General features: G+C 42.0%; 1 protein-coding gene across 1 annotated transcript in view; it reads left to right on the forward strand.

Annotated features, from left to right (window-relative positions):
- ANKRD13A (ankyrin repeat domain 13A) overlaps positions 1-12,255 on the forward strand; it is a 464,307-nt gene that overhangs the window by 221,571 nt on the left and 230,481 nt on the right. Inside the window, exon 10 of the mRNA XM_086943131.1 lies at positions 5,681-5,811. Within this exon, the coding sequence (XP_086799257.1) occupies positions 5,681-5,811 (131 nt within the window). The remainder of the gene's footprint in view (positions 1-5,680; positions 5,812-12,255) is intronic.

Consider the following 12,255-nt stretch of genomic DNA (forward strand, 5'->3'; position numbering starts at 1 on the left):
AAAAAATCTATTTGCCCACTTGCAATGGCGAGTCCGATTTTGTCAGTTCGAACTGTTTTTACCACCTACTAGTCTGTTCTGACTTGTGGACTTAAGCTGTAAAGGAACAGGTGTTTTGTTCATTCAGAAAGTGAATAAGAAATAAAGATGCCATTTAATCTGGTTTTTATCTTCATGCATTTTCTGTCTGTTTAAGGAAAGAAGTCAAATGTCAGTTTGTCTTTTTACAAATTCCTGCTTGGAAAATGGAGTTTATTTTTCTTTCGCTTACTAGAGTTAGAGGTTTTTGCCAAGTGAGCTATCTGAAGATGTCAGTTTTTTTCTAACACATAACATTTAAATAACTTGTAAATGAATATTACAAATATTTTAAAATATATCAGGAATTAAGACAGCACCTTTTTTTGTAATAAAGAAGTCTGACCCAAACAGAGATTTAAATAGGAGCAAAATAAATTAGAACATTTTACTTGGTGATGTGCAAATGACATATATTTGTAGAAATTCGATATCCACACATTTTTGCTTGTACACTATATCGTTTTTTCAGTAAAACAGCATGTCAGTGGGAAATTGTGTGGCTATTTCAATGTAAAATCTGCTGATTGCAAATGCCATTGTGCTACCACTTTATGCTTTAGTTATTTATTTATTAAAAGTGATAGTCTTTAAACATGATTTGTGAAACATTCCTGCCCCCACCCTGGTGAGAATGCTGTTAATGAACTAAGATGCTGCAGCAACAAATGATGGAATGCTGAATAAATCAAACATTCACCCCCAGTCAATAGATCTGGGTGAAATCCATCATTCTTTTGCTCACTACGCCACCCCAGTTTATATCTAGCCATATCCAAATCAGTCTTGACTCTGCTCCTTATGAGAAATGAAGTGTTATTCCTAATCGTAAAGAGATACACTTTTCAAGTTTAGTGTCACCGAACTCACACTTTTAAATCACAACTTGTGGTGAAGTTGGATTTTAAATTCCAGTTTAGCAAATGCCTCTTTTAGAAAGTTGATATTTACTTACTTTAGCCATTTGATGCCTTCTGACTGTCTGGGGTGGGTGACAGCTGGCTTCCTGCAAAATGAAGAGTGGGTGTGCCTGAGGGGGCATTTAGCTGCAGATTGGCCATCCTGAGCAGGATGGGAGGGAACAACTAACACTTAAATCCTGAAAGGGTTGTGTCCTGTCCCCACGCAAAAGGCTGGTTCCCACCCTATAGTGAGTCTAGAACCAGGGCAGGAAGGGAGGACCTCTCTGCACTTCAAAGCTTTCTTTGCAGTCTCCCCCCACTATCAAGGCACAACTGGGTATAAGTATTGGACCCCTGACACTACCAAATCAGTCCACTCTCTGCCTGTGACTACTCCACCATTAAGAAGAACTGCTGGGCGACTAAAAGGACTGCTGGTCTGCTGAAATTGCTGCAACTCTACTGGAATTCTGCTTTGCTGGACTTTGTCTGGCTGTGTTCTTGCTTTGCTGCCCTGCTACCTGCTGTTCCCCTGTCTGGGTGAGAAGGACTGGACCTTCATTGCTTGAATTCTGAGTGACTCCAAGGACGTGACTCCTGTTGCCTAATTCTCAGGGACACAAAAGACTAAGAACCCTTCTGTTTCAACCCTTGGGCTCACTTGCCTGTGAGTCTATTCTACCAAATAGTGTCACTCCAGTCCTGGACCCTCGAAAGTGAACCTGAGTGTTTGCTCTAGTGAAACCAATGCATCATCTGCTGCGAGAGCAGAATCGGCACATCGCAGCTGTTGCAGGAACCTGACAGGCGCATCACATCTAGAACCACTGCCTTAGAACCAACACATCACCACCGTTACCCCTCCAGCGTGGATTAACCCGGTGCATTGCCTTTGGAACTGCCACACTGAACTGGAACTATGCTCAGCAGAACCGATGCATTGCCTCAGTTGCCTGGAGAACTGCAGCACAACACTCCACATGCGTGGGGATCATCGAATCTAAAGGATTACGTTACTTTTGCTCCGTGGGCCCTTTGTAGGTCCTGTAGCTGACCGGCGCTCCATCGCAGGTGGCCTGAACTTTTGACTCTGTACTGGCCCAGTGTGACCAATTACATTTTGAGCACTATTTGCTTCTAAGTGTTGTTTTTGCATTTACTTTTAAAAATTCATATCTTTGGGTGGGGATAACGCTTAGGACATTGGAGCTTTAGCCGCTTGGTCTTTTTTGCACACCCAGTCAAGTAGAGGTGTTGCTTTTCCTTTTACGGGATGTTCAGACTCTATAAGGGCAGCCTTATTTTGACCCTTTTTACAGGCCCTCCTTAGCCTTTGGTCCTTTGGCCTTGTTTCTTGTGTCCCAAGAGGATTCTGTTCTACGCCCTATGTTACCTTACCATGTTTGTTGTGCAGGGGGTGATTGGTTTCTCTTTCCTGTTGGATGAGTAGAATCCTGCCTCTCTGGTAACTTCTCCACCCTATTTTGTAATGATCTTTTTTTTGTTATCATTGCAGCAAATTGTAAGTATGATTTGCTTGACTTCAATAAACATAATTTCAACAAAAATTCATATCTCGATTTTTGCCGTTTTGATCTTGTTTTATTTATAAAATCAATATCTATTTTTCTAACTTGGCGCAGAGTCTTTTTGTGGTGTTTTCACTGTTACTGTTTTAAGTGTTGCACAAATAATTTACACGTTGCCTTTTAGGTTAAGCTTGCCTGCTCTGTGCCAAGCTACCAGAGGGTGAGCACAAGTTAATTTCAAGTGTGTATCTGACTTACCCTGACTTGGATCGTGGTTCCTTCATGGATACAGTGCATACCTCTACCAACCAGGAACCCAATTTCTAACCGCTCCTTACTATCAATACTGTGTTTCTTCTTGCCATTGTCTCAACAGGGTGTGTGAGCAAGCTTCAGGCTCTCTGTGTCAGTTACCCATACACTATCTTCTTCCCAGGTAAACTGTCCTGGGCATCCTTTCTGCCAAAGGTTGTAATGCTGTTACACTTTGGTCAAACCCCCACTCTGCCAGCATTTTATGCTCCACGTCAACCCTTATAAGAAGGAGTAGAAACGTCATCGCTTAGAACCCAAGAGAGCACTGAGCTTTTACATAGATCACATTAAAGAACACTGGATGTACGATCAACTCGTTTTGGGGTTGTCTGGAGCAAAAAAAGGCAAAGCAGCACAGAAGAGGACCATCTCCAGCTGGTGTGTGCTCTGCATCAAGATCTGCTCTGCAATGGCCAAAAAGCAGCCTGTGGAAGGAATGCATGCTCACTCTACTAGGGCCAAAGCTGCTACCACTGTGTTAGCATGCAGAGTCCCTGTCCTAGACATTTGTTAGGTGGCTACATGGGCGTCTCTCCACACGTTCATTTATCATTACTGCCTGGATAGTCAGGTTTGCCCGGAGAGGCATTTTGCCCACTCTGATCTGCAGGACTTTCTGGTTTGAGTCCATTCACAGACCCATCTCTGTATAGGTATTTCTTTGGTATCTATTCAGAAGGTGAGGAACCTGCAGCAAAGAGTCTAACAGAAGAACTTTGGTAACACTTTTCTAACCGCAGATTCTTAGCCAATCCTCCTGTTCTGTGTTGGACTCTATCCATGAATAAGATCCCAAGTCTAGGAATCTGCACACAGTCAGCCAATTTGCTTTTGGGGCTCTGGGTCCAAGGGCGTGGGCAGTCTAGAAAGTAACTGATGTCACTCCGTGGGAGTGGCCCCTATGTAGGCTCTGCATGTAATTTCTAGAGTGTAGTGATGTCAGTGCGGAGCCAAAATGGGCCACCTTCCAGTACACTGGGGTACTGCTTAAAAATGTCGAGCTGCAATCTGACGCCTGGGGAATATTCAAAAGCGGAGGAATCTGCAACTAGATAGTGTGTATCAGAAAGAGTGTTACCGAAGGTACCGGTAAGTAACTTGTTCATATGTAACTGGTAACTGTAATATGGTCCCATATTTCCATCTAGGGGTTTGAGTGACATTTAAAACCCACAAGGACAAAAGTCAAGTCGTTTATAAACGTCACCTCAGTCCCAAATGACAATGTAGGACCGTATTGCACATCTTTTTTATGTATCTTTTTCTATTACATGATTTATTAATTTCTTTTTTGTACTCTTTAGAAAGATGCGAAGCATTTGACAGTCATTTGTTTAGTATTCATTGTTTGCCTGAGGCTACAGATATGTCTGGCACTGCTTTGAGAAATGTGTGTTTTTGTTGGGGATAGTATACTAATATTTAAAATGTTAAGTGTGTTGTAAGAATATTTAAGACATTTATTTTGAACTGTACTTCTCTTTTGTAGTACATTGAATCTGTAGAGTATTTTTAACTAGACCTATTTCAAGAACGGCAATAAAGTGCAGTGTGGGACTTTAACTAATTGCTGAAAGGGTTCTGTGTTAACTGTATTTAATTTTACATATTCGGGAGGATAGCCCTGCAAGGATGAGTGTGTGAGGTGTGAAGATTAATGATTGAAGAATCAGAATGTAAATGTAGACCATTCAGAAAACTGTTGTAGATGAACATGAGGCTAAGATAAGACTTGTATTTGAAAGCGTTCATTGATAAGCAGTAGTTTACAGCACAAGCATACTAGTTGGTCTGTTTCTACAGCATTGATATAATGAAGGATAGTAGGGTAGCCCAATCCCAATTTCCAAGGTGCTTACATTGGAGAAAGGATAGAGATGGGCTGGGCACAGGCTGTGAGGGCTCAAGTAGTGAAAATGACACTGATTATGCTTTCTCAAACCTACAGATTATGAAGTGTTCTCTGTGTTGGCCCTTCCCTGGTAACATACATTTGACAAAAAGGTAAAGGGGTGTGAACATTTTCTTAAAAATAATTTTCACCCCATATTCAGTGGTTAATGGTATGCTTAATCATCTGGTTCACTACTGATTTGGAAACAACCTTCACTCAAAGTCATAGTGCTTGTTAGCGTATACAGTTAAAGGTGAATCAATAGGTCTAGACTCTCTGATCTTCTTTTTAGCTTCTTCAGATTGTCCATACACATTAGCTTGCCCTACACTTAGACATGTACCTCCATGTGCTAACTTTATCCCTTCTTCTTATACTCCAAGTGCATGTAAACTAAAATTGTGTGTTGTTGTATGAAGTTATATTTTAATGAGGCCGGCCCTTCTACATGATTACAAAAACAGTTCTTTGACTCTAGGCCCTCATTGTCTGTTTGAGTTGTCATGTTCAACATTAATTTAATTCATCTCTGGTCTCAAGCGTTCACTGTCACCTGTGTTTAAAGTAAAATCGAAGAATATCACCCGATTGCTGTCGCTGGCATTGCATCTGAAGTCTTTGTTTTCCTATGAGAGTACAGACTTACAATGTAGTGTTTGATGCAGCCCCTTTTCTATGTAGCTCATCTTACCTGGGGGTAAACCAATTCTAATAGGTAAATCACAAGAAGCAGTATTATAACTGCTATAACCATAGCATAGGGAGGTTATACTGTTTCTTGCTTTACATATTCATTACTCTCCTAATATGTTAATAAAGAAATCAGCACTCGGAGAAGAGTTGACTTCAAGCTTGGGGTGTGAGTTAATCGAATTTCATGGGATTTAGAGCCTTCCTTGAGGCACATCACAAGCGATTTTATTAACTTGCATATTCTTGGCTCTAAAATACTTTTCTTACAGGACCTAACAACTGAGTTTGCAACTGCAAACAACCCAACAGCTATTACTCCAGAGGAATATTTTGATCTCCAATTTGACCTTAACGATAGGGATATTGGAAGACCTAAGGAACTCAGCATTAGAACACAGAAGTAAGAGAAAACATGATGAATTAATTCCCTTGCTTGCTAACTGTTTTTATTTGTGATTATTGTCTTAATCAGCAATTGATTCTAGATACAGATTAAGGCAGCGCGTACTACTCAGACGGACTCTTGTACACTTTAGCCACTGTCCACCTGTAGCTAATATCATGTTTTCATATCTTATAACCTGCACCTTATCAGAAATATGTTTATTGCAACATACAATTATGATGACACCATTGAATTACCAGACCCAGACAGTCTGCCTGCTACAAAGGCAGCAGATGTTATAATGTCTTTAGTCTTTCATTTTCTTTTTTTTATCATCTTTATCTGTCCAATGCAGTTTTTAAGTGGCATATGCTTTCCCATTTATCAAGCGTTTTGGTGAGCCCATATGCACACACTTATGTCAATCACAGACAATGGATGTATCCTAACTGATGCTTGTACCTCTTTCTATATTGAGAGCTTTGCCAGTGATGTCAACACTTTGGGGTGCTAGGGAAGTGTTGGTGTTCATGAATTATTCATTTTTGGAGTGCAACACATCTCTTCCTGTTTCACGGTTGTTATTTACATTCTTGTCAGCACCGTAGAGGGCTTTGCTTCCTGGTACAGTAGCAGAAATCTTAATTTGTGAGTCTCACCTTTATCAATGCATAGTTGCTTTGAATGCAGAATAAAATACATCCATACACAAATACTAAAATTCGTAGGTAGAACGATACCCCTAAATTGTTTGTTAAATTGAAAAGTACCACCTCTACCAATTATTTTTCAGGCAAGTCATTTGCCCATTAGAATGGGACAAAGATAAACTGACACTAGAATAGGGTGATATTGGGACAGCGAACCAACATTAGGGCTGGTAGATAGCGTGACATAAGATAGGGTGAAGTGGAAACAAGGAGACGGTGACACAGGAAGTGGGAGATAGACATAATTACTAACATAGGGATAATATTGACCCGAACAGGAAGAAGCACACTCTTGGACTGGGGGATGTTATATGGACAACTTAATCCACACTTCTCTACAGAATAAAGTATTTGTGATCTACAGAATAGTAGAGTTCAGTGCCCCTATTCCCCATTACGTCTGCTACCCCAACCGCAGGGGTCTTGATGTACCTGTAATTGTGCAGCTGGTACCTTATATGAGAACATTTGTGAGTGTGCTACTTGGAGGTAAAATGTTGAACGTATATGGTTGAACATGCTTACCCTTTTCGCCCATGCAGCAAAAAAAATTGATGTCGAGAGATATCATGATCTTAGGTTTCTTTTGGAGGCCTCCAGAGCTGGTTGATTCCTCAGCTCTTGCTCAAGGCGTTCTGAAAGCCTTTAATCCAGAATTGCAAATTCATCTGCCACCATACTCCTTTTTGAAACGGGTCTGGATTATAAGTATCACTTTTTTCAACTTGAAGTTGTGGTGTTGAGAGTTAGCTTCCGTATGGACTTTGGGCATAACCTCCACATGCTCTTAAAATGGTGCACTGTTCTGAAATTTGTTTACCGCACTGCAGAAGGTCATTGTAGCTCTTTTAGGACTGTACTGATGTTTTTTTTATTGTACACTTTCCTAAGGGTTAAAGAGACTGTTTGATTGTTTGCATTCTCTGTAGGTGCCTCACCACCGATTACTTTGCAATCATTTCACTGAGATAACCTCAGGGCCTGGCTAGATTTAATGCAGTAGCTTACCTGTATGAAAGGAAGGTTTTTTTCATGGCATTGTTATTGGTAGATATTGTTTTAACAACTGCAGAGATTTGGTGTGCGCAGGAATGCCCTGGGGCTAGCTGATATTTTTAATTCGATTGAAAGCAGACGTAACCGTGAATTTCTCTGTCCATTGGAAACTTAGACCATCACTGTGGTACCATCAATTAATTTAGGTTTAACGCCATTGCAAGGCAGGTAGTTTTTGTCTGTTTCAGCCAACGTGTGATATTTTTACGTTTATCAATAGTGATTGCCTAGGTGAGAGGCCTCATGTAGATTTTGACGAATAGCATGACCAATCAACTGGAACTCTATGTGAGGATGCACAAGATAGCACTGTCATCGAAGACTGCTAAAGAGTTTTTGTATTCAATAAACTAAACCTGTATATAAGGATCGAAACGCTGGGAGGATTGGCAGAAGTAGAGAAGAGCAAGAATCTTAACCGGAGAACAGAAGTCAAATCCTTCCAGACTGAATTATAGTATCAAGATTGTAGAAAGGCTGTAATAGTAACTGATCAGGACTGCTTCACTTGGGCCCTCACAGTTCATGGCAGTATGCCCTTGGCATCACTCATGGCTCCGGATACAGTATTCTGGATTAGGTGCAACTCAATATGTATAATACAGTAATATGCATAATACAGTAATATGAACAAAACCAGACTTTAAACTCATACATTTATTCTTGTCAGAAATCAACACATAGCATAAATTAATCAGAACTAAACAGAGCCTTTAACCAAGAATACAAAATCACAAAAAAACCTAAACCATGATTTTTTCTAACAAAATTAATACCACAAATACAAGCAAATGTAGTGGTGGCAGCCCTTGCTAAGAGCCTGTATGGGTTCTGGTTCGTGGGGCAGATGGGGGAAAGTGTGTTACCAGCAAACAAGATAATTAAAAGCAAGAAGCAGCTGTGTTCTCAGAACAATGTAAGGGACTAGAATCAGTCACTGAGGGAAAAGATACCCGACAAACTTTCCAGAGATCCAAGATGTTGCCCTCCCATCACCAAGTCTTGGAGTTTGAGGGCTTCAGCCCTGAGCACTCTGTGTGATGGTCAGGCTTGGCATTTGTTGAACCCGGGATAGTCATATAAGGGAGTGAGTGCACCATCATATACTTTTGACAATTAGTACATTGCCTTTATGACAAGGAGAATGAACTGGGCCGATCTGTATTACACTCCCAATGATAATGGGAGGCATTGAAAGGAAGACAGGAAGGGAGGGGTGAGAATACTCTCTTCTTCTCAATCCGGCATCACACAGAAGAAGATTTTCGATACCTTTATGGTAATATATCAAGAGGGAGCTGTTGCAATGATCAGTCTTTTAGCCACCAACGATTTTTCCCACACATCCAATGACCTCACCCATGACATCTCTGCATTCTGTTGCACACAGGATGCAACCCATATCCCCCCCTGACAAACAAAGAATTGTGGCAAAACACATTGACTTTTAAGATACATCAAGAAATCTAAACATCTTACAACATTATGAGCAACCCCCACAAACAGATTTAGTATATAACATAATCACTAACCCACCTGGGTGCCTTCTAAGATCTGCCTTGACTTCATTAACATGGGGCAGGTAGGAGCCCGGCAACCCTTTCAGTTGCAAGGACAGTTACAAGCTCAACTGAGCATGTGCGAAGGTGGAAGATGCTGAATATAGTTCGTTTCTAGGCCGATTACTAGAGCAGTCAACACTAAAGGAGGACAGAGCGCATGGCGAGCACGTGACAGCACATGGCAAACAAGATGGCTGCCAGAAATGCAAAATGGCTTTCAGCTCATGCTAACAAATCCCTGCAATATTTAACACCTTCCCTTGCATCAACTTCGCACGTGCACCCAATTGCCAACCACATTGCTTCTGGCTCTCACATTGCCCACGCCAACACCACTTCCAACACACAGATCCACTCTGTCTTTCCACTCCTTTGGATAATAACATCCTCAGTTTCCTGCCCCTCGTTACCTTAAACGGCGTCTTACCAGTAGCACTATTGGAGGTAGTGCAGTGTACCCTTACCAGTTTCTTTACAGGCTCCTTCCATGAACCACCGTGACACAAAGCCAGTTGCAATCCCTACTTGAGCGTTCTTTTTTACCTTTCTACCAAACCGTTCTCTTGAGGGTAAAATACGGATGAACGGAAAACCCCTTTTTCTATGTAACCCTCACCCACCATAGTAGTGGCTTGCTTAATCTTTGTGTTTACTCTGACCTCTAAAGGTCGGGGTGGGCTCGACCATGTTCCAGGGAGCACTTTAGAGAAGTCTTAATTTTCTAGTATAGTTTTTTTTACATTTAATAAAAATGCCTAACGCACCCCATGTTACCCCTTTATTTGTGGCTTGAGTTGGTAAGATTAAAATCTATGGGAAGGGGCAGCCAGGATGTTGTGGTCCTATGAACATAAGGTAAAAAGCACCAACATGTTTCTACCCTATTCCATTGGCCTATGTAGGGTTGGGTTGTTTGTCCTCTACAGTCTGTTAGTAATGCTAATTACTTTGTTTAGTTGTATCTGCTTAATGACGCCATCACTAGTGAAGCATTTGGAAAATGGTCGCATGAAGCTTCCACTCGCTTGTGTCTCGGAGATGCTGTGACTTCCAATCTGCCACTGTGTTGTGGCGACCTGAAAGATATCCTGCAGTCACTGAGATTCAGTGAACAGGACAGTAATGCTAAAACTCCTTGGCAATCTCAGGTAGAATGTTGGATTTGGCCCACCCAGTCTGTTTATATATTGGTCTGCTGAGGTGTTGTCCATCCTCAGTAGTATGCAGCAGCTGGAGGTCCGAGGTGCTAGTGTTCTGATCGCGAAAGAAACCGCCAGGAGTTCCTAGCAGTTTATGTGAAGGCGTGATTCGTCTGGAGCCCATCGCCGTCCACGAGAGATTACTTCGTATCTCGCTCCCCAGCCCCATCAGTTGGCATCTGATTTGATCACTATATCTGGACGGGAGCTGAAAATGTCTCTGCCGTTCCAGACTGTAATGTGATCAAGCCACCATTGATGTTCTGCTCTGGGGTTTGGAGTTAAGTTGTCCATCACCAAGTATGATAGCCCTCATTGGAGGTGACAGATTTTCAGGCTTTGGATGGCCCTGTAGTACAGCGGGGTGGGGAAGATCGCTTGTATTGAGGATGACAACAGGCCTACAGTCCTGGCTATCATCCTTAGGAAGACTTTTTCTTTGGGTAGAGAGGACCAGATTTCTTTTTGGACCATTTTTAAATTCTGTTGAGAAAGCGAGAGGAGAGCCAACTTTGAGTCTATTCGAAAATCTAGGAACTCTATGCATTGAGTAGGAGAAAGGATTTTTTGTTGTTCACCAGAAAACCTAGATCTTGGAATAACTGAATAGTCCAGGTCAGGTGGGTCTGCAAAAAGTATGTGTCCTGAGTCATCAGCGAAATGTCATCGAGGTATATAAGCCAGACACTGCTGGTGCGCAGATGTTCCACGACCAGGGGCATCACCTTGGTGAAGCACCATGGTGTGGAGGATAGGCCAAAAGGAAGGACTCAAAAGTTGTACCACTGACCCTCTCAGATGAACTGGAGATACTTGTAGTAGTGTGGAGGGAAAATGGGAATCGATAAGTAGGCATTCTTTAAATTGAGATGGATCATCCAGTCAAGGTCTTGGGGAAGATCTCTGAGGAGATTAATCCCCTCCAATTATAATGGTGATAGAGGCTCCAACTGTTTAATTCTGTGTGGTTGATGGCCTCTCTCTTTCTTGGAGACAACAAAGATATTACTGTGAAAACCAGAGGAATCTGAGTAGGAGTGACAAACTACTCCTTTCTGTAGGAGCTGGAGTATTTAGTCTCCAATAAAAGACTGATCTTGAAGAGAAAAATGGAGAGAATGTGTGGCGAGGGTTGCAGGGGTGTCCCATAGAAACTCTATTTTGTAGCCAGAGCTTGTCTCCAAAACCCAGGGATCATGCATGAGGAATATCCAATTGGAGAGGAAAACTTCTGTCCTGCCTTCCAAGATTGTGAACATTGGCGGAATGAGCATTACCTGGAGTATTGGGACTAGCGATGACAATTCCTTGGGTTCGGAATGAACTCCTGTCATAAATGAAATGCCCTCCACAGGCTCTGGTGGGATATAAGGTGTTGCATGAATCTGTGCAGTATGAGTGGGCTTGAAAGGCTCTGAAAGGGCCCAGTGTATATTGACGGCTGGACGAACACCCTTTATATCGACCGGTCCCGCCAAAAAGGCTTTGAATATGGGAGATTTTATAAAGAGAATATTGGGCCTTAACCCAGGCTTTGAATGTATGAACACATTTTCCAATGTCATTTACAAATGTATCTCTAAAGAGTAGGCCTCTGGCTTTCGGGCCCGGTTCTGCAGTGGCAGGCTCAGGCAACTTTGGAGCTATCCAGATGAGTATGGACCTACGGTGTTCCACCGAGAGGGCGGCGTTAACATTCCCTAATAAGCATAACGCCCGTTAGGTCCAATATGCTAGCATGCCGGAGTTTACAGGGAGTCTGTCTTTGACGGTGACTGCCATTTCAATGACTTTACATAGCGGGCCTCTCAAGTCGGCATTTATCTTGACCAGCTTTCCAAGACCTGTCGATTCCTTTCTTGTGGTCTTTTGAAGAACGTTTGAAGAAGGTCGCTAGGTTGGGGTCCAGTTCTGGGGTTTCTACTACCTTGT

Source organism: Lissotriton vulgaris, chromosome 11, assembly GCF_964263255.1.
Source record: "Lissotriton vulgaris chromosome 11, aLisVul1.2, whole genome shotgun sequence".
In the NCBI taxonomy this organism is placed as follows: Eukaryota; Metazoa; Chordata; class Amphibia; order Caudata; family Salamandridae; genus Lissotriton; species Lissotriton vulgaris.